This window comes from Myotis yumanensis, unplaced genomic scaffold (genome assembly GCF_028538775.1).
Source record: "Myotis yumanensis isolate MYYU_CA2020_CCGP unplaced genomic scaffold, mMyoYum1.0.hap1 SCAF_15, whole genome shotgun sequence".
In the NCBI taxonomy this organism is placed as follows: Eukaryota; Metazoa; Chordata; class Mammalia; order Chiroptera; family Vespertilionidae; genus Myotis; species Myotis yumanensis.
In genome coordinates this window covers 15036302-15052722 of record NW_027223766.1, presented here as the reverse complement: position 1 = coordinate 15052722, position 16421 = coordinate 15036302, and the positions used below count along the sequence as shown (strand labels likewise).

General features: G+C 39.7%; 2 protein-coding genes across 6 annotated transcripts in view; one reads left to right on the top strand and one right to left on the bottom strand.

Moving 5' to 3' along the window:
• Positions 1–14202, top strand: part of TERF1 (telomeric repeat binding factor 1) — a 40065-nt gene extending 25863 nt beyond the window's left edge. For 4 of the 5 annotated variants that reach the window (XM_070392429.1, XM_070392427.1, XM_070392428.1 and 1 more), the window contains 2 exons: positions 3661–3767; positions 7620–14202. In XM_070392429.1, coding sequence (XP_070248530.1) covers positions 3661–3767; positions 7620–7796 — 284 coding nt within the window. In that variant the 3' untranslated portion in view covers positions 7797–14202. Of the gene's footprint in view, positions 1–3660; positions 3768–7619 lie in introns of those variants that run through there. The other variant, XM_070392430.1, reaches the window with a different exon arrangement.
• SBSPON (somatomedin B and thrombospondin type 1 domain containing) overlaps positions 10251–16421 on the bottom strand; it is a 27648-nt gene continuing 21477 nt past the window's right edge. Inside the window, exon 5 of the mRNA XM_070392432.1 lies at positions 10251–15533. Coding sequence (XP_070248533.1) covers positions 15416–15533 — 118 coding nt within the window. The 3' untranslated portion in view covers positions 10251–15415. The remainder of the gene's footprint in view (positions 15534–16421) is intronic.

Sequence of the window (16421 nt, the reverse complement as noted above, 5' to 3'; positions counted from 1 at the left end):
TTTGATTCCCAGTCAAGGGCACGTACCTCAGTTGCAGGTTCATCCCTGTGCCCTGAACTGGGGCATGTGCTGGAGGCAAGCAATCGATGTGTTTCTCTCATGTTGATGTCACCCTCTCTCTCTCCCTCTCCCCCTTCCTCCTCCCCATCTTATCCCCCTCCCTCCAACACTCTCTAAAAGTCAATGGAAAAAATATTCCCGGGGGTGAGGATTTTTTTAAAAACCTTATTGATCCAAACCTAAATACACTAATCAATATAAAAATAACTAGAGGCCTGGTGCACGAAATTCATAATTCATGCATTTGGTGGGGGGGGGGGGGGGTCCCTCACCCCAGTCTGCACCCTCTCATAGTCCAGGAGCCCTCAGGGGATGTCCAACTGACAACTTAGGCCTGCTCCCCATGGCAGTCAGACATCCCTAGCACTGCCATGGAGGCGGGAGAGGCTCCCACCACCACCGCTGAGCCGGGCTTCTGGCTGAGCGGCACTCCCCCTATGGGAGTGCACTGACCACTAGGGGGCAGCTCCTGCATTGAGCATCTGCCCCTTGGTGGTCAGTGCACATCATAGTGACCAGTCATTCCGCCATTCGGTCGATTTGCATATTAGCCTTTTATTATATAAAAACTAGAGGCCTGGTGCATGAAATTCTTGCGGCGGGGGGAGGAGGGATTGTTCCCCTCAGCCCAACCTGCACCTTCTCCAATCTGGGATCCCTCTCACAATCTGGGACTACTGGCTCCTAACTACTCACCTGCCTGCCTGCCTGATTGTCCCTAACTGCGCCCCCTGCTGGCCTGCTCACCCCCATCTGCCCCCCTTCCCCCCACCAGCCTGGTCGCCCCCAGCTGCCCACCTGTGGGCCTGGTTGCCCCACACAGGCCGCTGCTCAGTTGTTTGGTCATCCCTCACTAACCCCCCTGTTGGCCTGGTCGCCTCACGCATCCCGGTACTTGGTCATTTGGTCACCCCTCTCTAACCCCCCTGCCAGCCTAGTCGCCCACCCAGCCTATTTGGTCGTTCATTTGGTTGCAATGGTTTGTGTGTGTGTGTGTGTGTGTGTGTGTATGTGTGTGTATCCTATCTAATAAAAGACAAAAAGGGTAATTGACCATACCTTCGCTACACTTCCCATTGGCTAATCAGGGCGGTATGCAAATTAACCACCAACCAAGATGGCAGCCGGCAGCCACGCAGCTGAAGCGAGCAGGAGGCTTGCTTGCTCCAGTGATGGAGGAAGCCAAGGTTCCCTGCCTGCCGCAGCCCGGCTCTGAGCTCCAAAAGCAACAGTTTCAATTACAGAAGCTAAACAAACCCCAGATACCTGCTTTCAGCAGGCCGTGGCCTCAGAGCTGAGCCGAGCAGGGCGGCAACAAAGTTTCAATTATAGAAGGTAAATAAATCCTAGAATAAAGAAAAAAAGGAGAAGCTGGGAGCTTCAGTCGCCGGCCAGCCTGAAAACGGCCCTCAGCCCCTCACCCAGACTGGCCAGGCACCCCAATGGGGACCCCCATCCTAAAGGGGGTGTGGCCAGCCTAAAAACAGCCATCAGCCCCTCACCCAGGCTGGCCAGGCACCCCAGTGGGGACCCCCACCATGATCCGGAACACCCTTCAGGGCAAACCAGCCGGCTCCCACCCATGCACCAGGCCTCTATCCTATATAGTAAAAGGGTAATATGCAAACTGACCCTAACAGCAGAAAGACTGGGAATGACTGGTCACTATGACACACACTGACCACCAGGGGGCAGATGCTCAATGCAGGAGCTGCCCTCTGGTGGTCGGTGCGCTCCCACATGGGGGAGCTCTGCTCAGCCACAAGCCAGGCTGATGGCTGCCAGCACAGCGGTGGTGGTGGGAGCCTCTCCCGCCTCCTCAGCAGCGCTAAGGATGTCTGACTGCAACTTAGGTCTGCTCCCCGTTGGCAAGTGGACATCCCCTGAGGGCTGCTGGGCTGCCAGAGGGATGTCTGATTGCCAGCTTAGGCCCAATCCCCTGGGGAGCAGACCTAAGCCAGCAGGTGGTCATCCCTGCAAGAGGGCACAGGCTGGGCTGAGGGACCCCCCACCCCCAAGAGCACAAAATTTTGTGCACTGGGCCTCTAGTGTGTGTGTGTGTGTGTGTGTATGGTACCAATTTGATGGCAGGCACATAGTAGGCCTACCGTAAATATTAATTGAATAAATTAATGGCTGCTTTCATGGCCACTATTAGCTAATTTCTGTATATTGCAGCTCAAAATCATTTATACCCATAGATATTATCATTATCCTCATTTTAAAGACGGTAAAGTTAAATTCAAAGAAATGTTTGCTTCATGTTGTTTAAGTTTCAAAGTTGTTTTTCTACATCTATTGCTACACAATGCCTAGGAATTATAATTCTAGACTAAAATAATTTGGTTCCCTTGACCTGGTTAGGTGCCTGTCTAATTACAGAAACTGCTTGGTATCAGGAAATAAGTCAGCCTTGTACATTCAGCAAGAACTGTAGGGATGCTCAGGGCCCATGGTGAACTACCTCTCCTAACATATAATTTTAGAATAATCTTAAATTCTACAAAGAACCCTGTTGAAATTTTAATTTGAGATTGCATTGTAACAATAGATAATTTTAGAAAGAATTGACAAAATTATATGAAATCTTCCTGTGCATGAACAAAAGGTGTATTTCTGTATTTTGATTCTTATATATTTTCTTATAACGTAGGTGTACACACATATATAAAAATGCTTTATAAGTTACTGCATATAGGTCTTGATCACTTTTGCTAGGTTTATCCCTAAGAACCTTACATTTTTGTTACTGTTAATATTATCTTTCAGTTCTTTTAATTAGATATTTTAAATGTTTGTTCTTAATGTACAGAAACTTTATTTAGTTTTGTTTATTGAGCTAACCATTAAATAGTAGTTTACCCATCTTGCTAAACCCTTTTTAATTCTATTTTTAGATTCTTTTAGGTTTTCTGTATAAAAATTTTCTTACAATAATTAGTTCTATGTCTTTTCAGTTACATATATATTTCTTGTTTTACTAAACTATGAATGAGAAAGAAGGGATGAGGAAAGAGTTACACATAATACATTGTATCAAATACTTCTTAAATATTATCCTAAGAAAATTTAACAGATGATGAAAAGGCAGGCTCTGGGAGGTGAGATGACTTGTTTAAAGGCATGCAAAGTAATCAAGATTCAAAACACACCCCCTCTGATTTTCTAGTACTTATCCTTGCACTGTGCCATGCTGTTTCAAGATTCAAAGTTGGGCCCTAACCGGTTTCGCTCAGTGGATAGAGCATCGGCCTGCGGACTCGAGGGTCCAAGGTTCGATTCCGGTCAAGGGCATGTACCTTGATTGCGGGCACATCCCCAGTGGGGAGTGTGCAGGAGGCAGCTGATCGATGTTTCTCTCTCGTCGATGTTTTTTACTGTCTATCCCTCTCCCTTCCTCTCTGTAAAAAATCAATAAAATATATTTTTAAAAAAAGATTCAAAGTTGGGGGGGGGGGGCGTCGGAATTAAGCACAAAGAATTATTTCCCTTTAAAATTGCTAAAAAATAAATAGGAATTTTATTGTAATCTTTTAAAATGCAATTCCTCTTTTTCTTTTAATGTAAAACAATTTTTGATGGCAGTTTTTCTACTTTTAGGTAGAAGAAAGACAGAGGGAAACAGACAAGCCACTCAAAGAAACAGAAGGGATATTTTAAACAATCAGCCAAAAACTTCTAAAAATGATCGATCTAGAAAAAAACAGGTATTTGTTCATTTTTTCAGAATAATACTTAATGGACAGTAAAGTCATAACTTGAATAATTGTGATTATTTCACATTGTTTCTTTTCAACTCTAAAAAATATCATGAGTGTAAAATATTTCTTTTTGGCTGTCTCTGATTTTGCTATCTTAGTATAATTGACCAATCTGCCTATTCAAAGTTCCAAGAAAATGCTTCACCCACATTTTAAAAATAGTCTTGTTGGGTATTGATAATGACATTAATTAAACTTATTGTTAAACTATCATAAAGTTAGTTCATCAGATGTAAGGTGGGACTTAAATCTACATATGTAACTTTTTATATTCATACTAGAGCAGTGGTTCTCAACCTTCCTAATGCCGCAACCCTTTAATACAGTTCCTTATGTTGTGACCCCCAGTTTTATTGTTACAAATTGAACATAATTAAAGCATAGTGATTAATCACAAAAACAATATGTAATTATATATGTATTTTCCGATGGTCTTAGGCAACCCCTGTTAAAGGGTCATTTGACCCCCAAAGGCGTCACGACCCACAGGTTGAGAACCGCTGTACTAGAGGCTTCGTCCCCTCAGCCCAGCCTGCACCCTCTCCAACCCAGGACACCAGGGATCGGGCCTAAACTAGCAGTCAGACATCCCTCTCTCAATCCTGGACCTATGGCTCCTAATCACTCACCTGCATGCGTGCCTAGTAGCCCCTAACTGCCTCCCTCTGCCGGCCTGGTCACCTCTAACTGCCCACCCACCACCCCCGCCCGGGCCTGGTCGCCCCCAACTGCGGCGTCCCACCCCCCACCCCCCCCCCCCCACCCCCCCCCCCCCCCCCCCCCCCCCCCGCCGGCCTGGTCGCCCCACGCAGGCTGCTTGTTCAGTCATTTGGTCATCCCTCACTGTCCCCCCTGCCAGCCTGGTCATAGGCAGCCATCTTGTGAGGGTGTGAGGGTTAATTTGCATATTACCACCATTATATAGGACTAGAGGCCCAGTGCATGAGATTCGTGCACTGGGGATGGGGGCGTTCCCTGAGCCTGGCCTGTGCCCTCTCACAGTCCCGGAGCCCTCTGGGGATGTCCGACTGATAGTGATCGGACATCCTTAGCGCTGCTGCGGAGGCGGGAGAGGCTCCTGCCATAGCTGTCAGTCCAGCTTCTGGCTGAGCAGTGCTCCCCCTGTGGGAGTGCACTGACCACCAGGGGGCTGCTCCTGCGTTGAGCGTCTGCCCCCTGGTGGTCAGTGCATGTCATAGCGTGCATATTAGCCTTTTATTAGATAGGATTTTCCTGATAGAGGTCCAATTTAAATAAGGTTCTTCTGTGCAAAAAAAAAAAAAGAAGAAGATACTTTTGGTATGAAAATTTTCTATTCAGAAAGTTAAGATTAGTCAGTTTTAAGACTCACTTCACTTATTTCCCTCTGAATGAATATAGTCCTGTACCATCTGTCCAGTGTCTAAAACCATTATTTCCTGAATTGTGTCTGATTTTCTGGTTGTTTACAGCAGGTGAATAAATCTGTTCCTTATTCTATCATTGCTGGAAATAGAAAGTGATCCTATACCTTTTTCTTACTCTTCTGTGTTAAACATGATTTTTTTTTCTTGATACTAGTAAGTTTTTTGCAAATGGTTTATATTGAGATGTTAGAGCTAGTCAAGTTCCAGGCTATAGGAATATCTCCTATGACTGAAGCTTATTTTGGCCTTGCCTTCTCTCCCAGTGTACCTAGCAAGCAATAACTACTTTTGCTTTGCTTCCTGCACATACTGCTTATCTGTGTGATTCCTTATTTAGTCACATCACCTCTACTTTTGGAACTGTTGCAGATTGAGGGAGGCTCTTGCTGTTGCAGACCAGGGATTGAGGGTGTGCACCTCGGGATGTGTTTCTTACTTTGGAAGTGTTTACCACAGGCAGAGATCTGTAAGCAGGGTGACTGTACCCTGTTTTCTCACATACCTTTCATCAATTTCCACTGATACGTATCCCTTTCAACCTGTTATGGTTCAGGTCATAGGGGGTCTTCTAACTTTATCAGAGTTTGGGATTTTATTTCTTTCCTTGTTGTTGTTGGGTGAGTTCCCAAAAGAGAATGAGGAAATGCTGAACTTATGCCACCAATAGTTTTACATATTTTTGTCTTTGATTTTTTGCACTGTGAATATGATGTTCCAAAGTGTAGTTTTATATATATATATATAAATATATACATACACACACATACACACACACACACACACACACACACGGCCCAGTGTATGAAATTTGTGCACTTGGGGGAGGGGGCGTCCCTCAGCCTGGCCTGCGCCTCTTGTAGTCTGAGAGCCCTTTTGGGGATGTCCAACTGATGGCTTAGGAACAGGCCTTAGTCATCAGTCAGACATCCTTAGTGGTTCTGCGGAGGCAGGAGAGGCTCCTGCCACGGTGCTCACCAGCCTTAAGCCCATCTTCTGGCTGAGCAGTGTTCCCCCTGTGAGCGCACTGGCCACCAGGGGGCAGCACCTGTGTTGAGTGCATATTGGCCTTTTATTATATAGGGGAGATATATATATATATATACACACACACACACACACATATTTTTTTTTCCTACTTTGTTTTCTCTGATCTTCTTGGACCTGTTTCCCATTAGTTTTGGGAAATTCTCAGCCATTATTACTTTAAATCTTTATTCTTTGCCTTCTCCCTTTTTTCGGTGTCCTATTATGTGTATGTTACACTTTTTGTAATTGTCCCACAGTTCTTGGCTATTCCTCTAATTACATTTATCCACCTGTTTGTACATTGTCCACTGGAGCCTTGGCATATTGATCTTAATTATTTTAAATTCCCACTCTGATAATGCCAAAATTTTTGCTATAGCTGATTCTGATGCTTTATCCCTTCAGATTGTGTTTTTCACCTTTCAGTTTTTCTTAATCATTTTTTGTTGATAGCTGGACATGTATCAAAGGAACTGGGGTAAATTGGCCTTTATTGTGATGTTTTATATTCGTCTGGTGAAGAATTATGCTTTATTTACTATTTGCTGTAGCTGTAAATGTCAGGCCCGGGGAGGGAGGAGCCTGCAACTGAGCTAAATGCCCTGGACTGGAATGAGATCCAGGACCCTTTGGTCTGCAGGCCAGTGCTCTGTCCACTGAGCCAAACTGGCTAATGCGGGACCCTAGAATTTTTTAATTGAAGCTTGTCTGTAGTGAACCTCCATCAATTTGTTCATCACAGTTAAAAATTTCTACCAGTACTGGCACCAGCTGTGAGCTGCTCCTAGCCAGCTGTGATTTTCTGTATCCACTTTTGTATCTTTCTAGTGTTCAGGGCACCAGTTTATTATGTCAAGTGACATTACTTCTCTGATGGATCGAAGAAGAGTTGTTAACTTTCTTCATTTTTTTTTTCTTCTTGTTCTGAGGTCTAAAGTAATATTTTTAAGTTCTTTGCATATTGATCCAAAAATTAGACATCTCTGCCTCATACTTTTAATTGACCTTTCCCTGTAGTTTTTTGGGCAACAATTTCAAATGGAGTCGGTGTTATTTATGGATATATTTGAGAAAACAGTTTATGTCTTTGTATTCAAAACAAAATGGGGTATCAACTACATAATTTTAAAAATAGCATATAGATGATATTGTCTGTCATTGTTTACTATGCCCACCCCCCCACCCCCCCAAAAATCTGATACCACTAGTGTCTGGTTTTACTTTTAGCTCTGTCATTCTGTAGCTCTCTGATTTTAAGCATCTGAGCACTTATGTAAAATGAAACTAATATGTTGTCTGTCAGTTATACCTCATTAAAAAATATAAAGAATTATTTCTCTGAATAACTTTAATTTTTTATCAAAAGGCATGGCTTTGGGAAGAAGACAAGAATCTGAGATCTGGCGTGAGGAAATACGGAGAGGGAAACTGGTCTAAAATACTATTACATTATAAATTCAACAATCGAACAAGTGTTATGTTAAAAGACAGATGGAGGACTATGAAGAAGCTAAAACTGATTTGCTCAGACAGTGATGACTGAATGTGTAAAAGTTGATGATGAAAGGACAATTACATATTTTGATCATCACGTTTTATTTGAAACTTGGTGGTCATTAATCTATGACAACATTTTTGTTTAAAGCATTTAGTATTTTTATTTAAGATCCTTTTTACTTGGATAAAACGTAAATTTGTCACAACCTTGATGCTTTCACTACCTCACCCCCAAATCCTGTACCAGTAAAAAAAAGATGAAAACATAGAGAAAAAATATATTTCTGTTAACTTGTTCTGTGTTTGTCTGCTGACTTCAACTCCAGAACATACACATGAAGGTGAAGTTTCTAAATCAGTGAATAAAAATGGGCCTTTCACGTAAGAGGTATTGACTTGATTTATAGCCTTGATATAGTAATTACTAAGACATTTGTTTATAGAATGATACAAAGTAATCTGGGTTTTAACATACTTAAATTTTCCTTTCAATAGTTTTATATAAAAAGAAAAATCTTAAATAGTAATACCCATAGGACAAGATTTGCTTCATGTCTCATTTAGGCATATTTGACTTTTGTTCCAATGTTAAAACTTTAACAAAGATGGTTTTAAGTAAAGCTTATTTATAACCTGGTGTCATAAATATTTTCTCTGATATTCTTGTTTAATATATCAACAGTGTGCCTAAATAATGTTCTGTAAATGCTTACATTGATGTTAACCATGATCATTTTTACATGTGTGATAAATACTAAACAAGGTCATACATACTTTACTAGACTGTTTTGAGTTTCCACCAACATTTAATTCTTTAGAGAATTTAATAAAAAATTAACATAGTTATTTAGCATTTTGAGTTACATGTGCTTTATTTAACAAGTAAGTGAAAATAGTGAAGTATTTTCATGAAAAGTTAAATGATAGTATTTTGTAATCTCAATTTCATTTCTTACTGCATTATACATGACTTTCCGATTGTTCCTGAATTTGTTATCCTATACAGAGAGTGAACAGAAATGTGGGTGATTACTCTGTGCTTCCTGGCTTGATCTATTTTGTTAGACTGGTTACTGTCACTGTGTTTATTGCAGGCATTTTGATACGTCATTCAGTAGCTCTCCGATTTTAAGCATCTGAGCACTTATGTAAAATGAAAGTAAGTGCCAAAGCAGGCAGCATGAGCCAACGTGGACCTGTAAGTCAGCTTCCTCATTTCAAACATGCAGTAAATAAATCTAGCTCGCTAAGTAATCTTTTAAAACAGATTGCTATCAATTCTATAGTTCGGTACTTTCTTATTTAGAAAGAGCTAGGTTAGAGTTAATTAAAACAGATTTTTATTTTTATCATATAACTTTTGGAAACAAAAAGGGAGAGCAAAATAAACGATAATGTATTTTTAAATTTTGTCATCTTAAATCTGAATCTTCTGAATTACTTTTTTAAATTGAAATTTTTGTTGAGATTATTATAGATTCGCATGTAGTTGTAAGAAATAATACAAAGAGGTCCCATGTATACTTGTTCCAGGTTCCCCCAATATTTTTTTCTATATCTTTTTTGTTGAAAGTATCCCAATATAAGCTTTTCTAAAACTACAGTATATTACTTGGTGTAGCTTGACAGGGCAGCACAGACCCTGTACTCAGAATTGTGGTGGTGTCTTTTGACCTGTGTGGGGGTTTAATTCAAAGATTTGCCTTTGTTTTGCCCATTCTGAATTCTCAGCCTTAAAAATATTACCTACAGCTGCCTGGGGCTAGGCACAGCAGAGGAGGCAGGCAACGTAGACAGGCTGGAAATCCTGAGAGGACGATTCATGGGATGAGGGCTTTGAAGGACTGGAGTGAACCAGAGAATCTAGGCCATGCACATGCCCAGAACTGGACAGTCTCAGAAAACACCTGAGAGGTTTCTAGGCCTCCACCAGTGAAGTATCTTTGGGCTTCTCGTATGCTGGAGGTGAAGTGAAGGCTACAGCACAGGTGGTAAGTAGCCTGGCTAAGCATTGAATGAGCACCCCAACTTGGAGCTAATCTGCAAAGGCAGAATGTCTTGTTTTTCTTTCTGACTTGAGGCATTTAAGGAAATTAAATAAATTATTCTATGTATTCTTGGCTATTTTTTCTTTCACTCAACATATTTATATTATATGTAGCTGTAGCTTGTTCATTTTCATTTCTGTACAGTAATACATCATAGGATTATATCAGTTATTTACCTATTACGCTGTTGAGCATTTGAGTTGTGGGAATAAATAAAGACCACTCAAAAATGAGAGCAAATAGGCTGTTTACTCCGCTTTTTTTTTTTTTTTAATTTATTGGGGTGACATTGCTTTATAAAATTATAATTCTATAATACATTATCTGTATATTGTAATGTGCGTTCACCGCTCCAAGTCAAGTCTTGCATCACCATCTATCCCCCCTTTACCCTTTTCTATCTCCCCAGCATCCCTTTCCCTCTGGTAATCACCATACAGTTGTCTGAGTTGTGGGGTTTTTTTTTGCTTAACCCTTCACCTTTCACCCAACCCTCCTCCCCTCTGACAGCTGTCAGTCTGTTCTCTGTACCTATGAGTATGTTTCTATTTTGTTAGTTTATTTGTTCATTAGATTCCACATAAAAGAAATTATATGGTACTTGTCTCTGACTGGCTTATTTCATTCAGCATAATGCTCTCCAGGTCCATCCATGCTGTCACAAAAGGTAAGATTTCCTTCTTTTTTTACGGCCCAGTAGTATTCCATTGTGTAAATGTATCACGTGGTACTCAGAGCTTTCTGTAGCAAGGGAGTCAGTCACCATCACTTGTGTTTGGCGGAGACTTGGGCAGGCAGAGTTTTATAGTGGGGAAGCTTTAGAGTGAAAAGGAGAGAGCAGGCCGGCCCTGGCTAGAGGTCACTGGCATGAGAAAGCTGGAAACTGGCCAGCTAGCAGCGGCATCCTGTGTGATTGTTTTGGAGAACATACTTGGCTTTCTCTGATTGGTTCTGAGTTGATAGTGGGCACAAAGAATAGGGATGTTGGCAGCCATTGACAAAGTCCTGACTGTCGGTGGATTGCAGTACAGGTTTGCTTTGGCGTCCTCAACTGGTTGCTGCAGAGTTTGTGGGTCAGAGTTTGTTGTCATACGAAGGTCTAATAGTGTCTGTTTATATTCAGTCTCTCAGAGTTGTTTTCAGTTATTGCTGCAATGACTTTCTGATTTACATGCAGTGTGATATTTAAGCATATTAACCAGGGGTCCTCAAACTTTTTAAATATATTTTATTGATTTTTTTACAGAGAGGAAGGGAGAGAGATAGTTAGAAACATCGATGAGAGAGAAACATCGATCAGCTGCCTCCTGCACATCTCCTACTGGGGATGTGCCCGCCACCCAGGTACATGCCCTTGACCAGAATCGAACCTGGGAACTTTCAGTCTGCAGGCCGACGCTCTACCCACTGAGCCAAACCGGTTTCGGCTCAAACTTTTTAAACAGGGGGCCAGTTCACTGTCCCTCAGACCGTTGGAGGGCCGGACTATAGTTTAAAAAAAAACCATGAACAAATTCCTATGCAAACTGCACATATCTTATTTTGAAGTAAAAAAACCAAAACGGGAACAAATACGATATTTGTATTTGCATGTGGCCTGTGGGCCGTAGTTTGAGGACCCCTGATATTAACTCTTAAACTGAAAAGTTAGCTATGGTATTGAAACCCCAGAGCAACCATTTAAAAGAATACAGATATATACCCAATTGATAGATTACAATGGAATATTCAAACTTATTCAGATAATCTAAAAGAGCAAAGAGGGAGGGCAAAAACAAAATCACAAGGACAAACAGAAAAAAGAAAGTATACCTGAATCTAACCATATCAGTAGTTACATTAGCTCTGACCAGTGTTGTTTGGTTGAGCACCATCCCATGCACCAAGAGGTTGCCCGTTCTATTCCCAGTCAGGGCACATGCCAGGGTTGTGGGCTTGATCCCCAGTAGGGGGCATGCAGGAGGCAGTCGATTGATGTTTCTCTCCTCCCTCTCAAATCAATAAAAACATTTTTTAAAAAAATAGTTAATGGTGTAAGCCAGAGGGTGGGCAAACTTTTCCTGTAAAGAGCCAGGTACAATATTTTAGGCTTTGTGGTCTGTTCCATCTGTCAGCTCTGCTTGGAATTAGCCATATATGTGAGTGGGCATGACTGTGTTCCCATAAAACTGTATTTACAAAAACAGCCAGCAAGATTTAGCCTAAAGTTTGCTGACTCTTGCCTTTGAGTTCTAGGCCTTAAATTTCATACATTTGTTTCTCAGGGTGAGGATTTTTAAAAAATTCACCTTGTTTGGTGCTCAGTGGGACCTCTCCATCCCAGGAGGAATGGCTCTCACCTCTGATTCTGCTTTCTTTTCTACACATTCTAAAGGGTATAGTCCCTCAGTTCTGATTATTCATCAGTGGAATCCTGTTTGTTTTCAGTCTTCAAAATCTCTGGGCTGATTTTCATACCATCTTCCTCCTGTGATGTCAGTGGGACTTGGGGGAGGTGAGAGGGTAAATGTGTATGTCCAGCTGTCGCCTTGACCTAGCAGTTTCATTTCTGTGTGAATATGCTCTTCACCAGATTGCTTACACCTCAGAATGGCCAGATCTTCGCTTTCTAAATCAACTTGCAGATACATGTGTGAACCATCACTAGAATATCTTCAGAGAGTAGAACCAGGTTTATTTTGCATCGTGTTTGCACATACCTAGACAAGATGGCTGGTTAAAATTTTCATGCCGGAATAGAACTAAACAATTTATTTCTTGGGTTGCGGGCTCGATCCCCAGTGGGTGGCATGCACGAGGCAGCCGATCAGTGATTCTCTCTCTGATGTTTTTTCTCTCCCTCTCCTTTGCTCTCTGAAATCAATAAAAAAAATTTTTTTAAAAAAGTGAGTGTTGGATTTTGCCGAATGCTTTTTCTGTGTCTATTGATATGGTCATGTGATTTTTGTCTTTCAGTTTATATATGTGATGTATCACATTTATTGATTTGTGAATTTTGTACCAGCCTTGCATCCCTGGAATAAATCCCACTAGGTCATGGCATATGACATTTTTAACACATTGCTGGCTCCTATTAATATTTTGTGGAGGATTTTAGCATCTATGTTCATCAGGGATATTGGCCTGTGTTTCTCTTTCTTTGTTGTGTCTTTATCTGGTTTTGGAATTAGGATAATGCTGGCCTCATAAAAAGAGCTTGGAAGTGTCCCTTCCTCTTGGATTTTTTGGAGTAGTTTGAGGAGGATAGGTTTTAATTGTTCTTTGAAGGTTTGGTAAAACTCCCCTGCTTCTATTTCATCAGTTATTATTGGTCTATTCAGGTTTTCTGGTTCTTCCTGATTCAGTTTTGGGAGATTTTATTTCTTTAAGAATTTGTCCATTTCATCCACATTGTCAGCTTGTTGGCATATAGTTGTTCATAGTAATTTTTTTTACAATCCTTAGTATTTCTGTGGTGTCGGTTATTACTTTACCACTCTTGCTTCTGATTTTATTTAGGTCCTCTCTGTTTCTTGATGAGTCTAACTTTTCTCTTTTAAATGATCCGGAGTTCTTTTCCCCTTCCTGAATGTGGGTGTATTTATTTTTGTTCAAGTTACTTTCCACCTGCACTTTTGAAAATCAGTCCATTAATATTAAGTAGCCCTAGGGACCGTAAATCATTGCAGAGTGCCTGTGGACAGGCCCCTAACTCTAAGGTACTCATTAAAAAAGGATACCAAAGAGGTCTTAAATACTTTAATCTTTAACTTTGAAAATAAAAATTTTGCTTCTTCATTAATCACTTGGACTACATGTTTCAGTTCTGACCTCATTTCTTGGATTTTGCAAGAATTAATAGTTTTGAAATGCTTGTTAATAGTTAAGTCTAGCTGATGAAATTTTTCTCAGGAATAGAAATTACAAAAATATACTACAAGATGAAAGTAATTAATGGCTATGCATTAAAAACTAAATGTATAAGGTAAAAATTTGATTTTATGCATTTCAAATATGCTAAATGTTATGACATAGTGAACCTTAACTACATCATAGCTTTATTACTGTTAGTCATCATAGTGTCAATTCCGAAGGTTGTTTTGGTGAACTTTTAAGTTCATTCTCTGACCAGCCCAGAAAATTTGGGCATTTTCTAATCAAACAAGAGCTTTTTAAAATGTGAGCACAAAGTTTATTTACTGGTATAAAAATTTTAAGTAACATTGAAAATTACCCAGGTATATTTTCAAAAACCTTGCTTGACAAATGTTAGAAATGATCATAAAATGTTAATACTGAACTCTTAACCTTGAGACATAAATTTGTTTATTAATTTCTGAAGAATTTAATTTACCACAAAAATCACGCAGATGGTTAAATGAATATTTAGTCAAGAAATTGAATACTCTCCACATTAAAATTAAATATTTTCCATCTCTATTAAGCTTGTAATTGTCATTCTGTCATTACATGGTAAGTACAGAGAAATATGTAGATCATTTGCTAGTGTATAATATTTTATACAAATGAATTTCATACAGTTTAAATCTTGAGATTCAATTTTCCAAAGAAAATATCCTGGATTTAAGATTTGTTAAAAAAGAAAATGAAAAGGGCTGCGCTTTTACAGCACAGTCTTTGGCATAGCCTGGCTTTCCATCAAAGCCGAGTTCTGTACGAGAGGCTGGATTTGGTTCTGTGGCCGACTTGAAGAATCACTTGGCATTCCAGATGCTTAAGCCACTTTGTCTCACTGATTTTCCAATCATAAGACTAATACTCTATGTGTACGAGGCCAAAGGATCTATAATAAAATCCCAGCCTTCAATAATCTATTCCTCTGCCTTCCACTCCAAGCATAAGAAAATGACTATGATATGCTATAGAAAATAAGTAGTGAGTTCACTTCAACTAAATTTGACTCAAAGATGATTTTGGTCAGTTTCAGGCTTTAGCAATAATCTTATGATGGTAGAATTTTCATAATTGTTTCAGTCATTGGTGCCAAAATTTCTCCTCATGAAAAGGATAATATTTAAAGGAACTCATTGATCTTTTCAATTAACTAAAGAATAGTTCTTCAAAATAAGTATTTTTAGCAGAGCTATTGGATTATTACAAAATGCTTGCCATATCTTAAATAGCTTGTCTTGTAGAAATTATTTGTGACATTTTGCTTGAAATTAGTCATTTCAGAGTTTGTATAAGAACATATAAGAAATGTATGTGAGAGTGTACATATATCTGTATACATTTTTGAAGATTACAGAAAAGGGAGGAAAAAATGCAAGATTCAAAGCATGGATACCCTAATATGACAACTTACCAACAAATGGACCATGTTGTAGTAATTCTAGTGCAAACAGATGTATTTTGTGTTGCATGGGCCACCTGTTGAATGAGAAGACTATGTGGGAGGTCAAGGACACAAAACCACAGGACACTTCAGGGTGAGTCCTCAACTGAGTGCTGTGTTTCTTAAAAATTAGCACCTAAATTATCTTTCTCCTTCAGAGTGTGGCAGCGACGTGTCTCAGGATCTCGGCCACACCATTTTTGAAGGTTTATGAAGCATGAAACGTGACTTGATAGTATTTAGCCTGTTTACAAACAGACTTTGAGATATTTACCTCGAGGTCTATATAAATATAAAACTGTGCACAGCTGGACAAGAACACTGGTCTACTCGCCGAACTTTTTTCCAAGTTCCTTGACATCGAGGGTTGCCAATTGCTTGCCAGTGGAGAATCTGATTTCTGAAACAATATTTTGAAAATGTTAGTTACACCTAAAGCAAACTAAAAATTTTAACTTACAAAATTACATACCAGTTTTAAAAAGTCATCATATGTGGAGTTTTGAAGTACATTGTAAATTGAAATTTTGAAGAATGATTGCAAACTGAGTGTCCCTTCTTTGGGTTCTATTGAAACAAATTACCAATTATCCTCATTTGAGGTCACTGTATTTGTTACTTGACTTGAGTATATAAAGTGCCACATAAAGGAAAGCGGCTTCCTGTGTCGTGTATGTTTAAATTAGAGGGGTCTGAACCAAATCATCTTGTGTAATCCTTTCCAACTCTTTGATTCCATAATGAAAAAATAATGGGAGAAGAAGAAAGAGTAAAGTCATTATTGAAATTATTTAAAGTCACTGGAACCTCAGCCAGGGTTTAAGGTACTTTATGGGTACAAATTAAATTAGAAATTCATTTCAAGTCAAAATATGGATGAGGTATTCAGAAAAAGTAATAAGTCTAAATATTAAGTTTTTCTTTCATATGAATTCCTTACTCACTTTACTGTTCATATGGTATACTCAATAATACAGAGGCTGTTAGGCACAAGTGACTAATAAAAGAAAATTCAAGTTATTAAGCCTTAAAACATACTTTGGGAATAATGAGTAACTAGAAAGGTCCATATTTTACTTTCTAATCTGTATTTTTACCAGTTCCATCTGACATACTTAAAAACCATGATCCGTGCCCAGCACTTCTCTTAATTACAAATAGTGTTATCAGATTTAACTGATAAATGAGTTATAGGACTGGCACAGCTTTTCAAGATGGTGAAATGTGTTCAAGGGTCAGTTCTTTAGGACAATCTGTAGATTTCTGTAGGATTATGACCCCGAAAAGC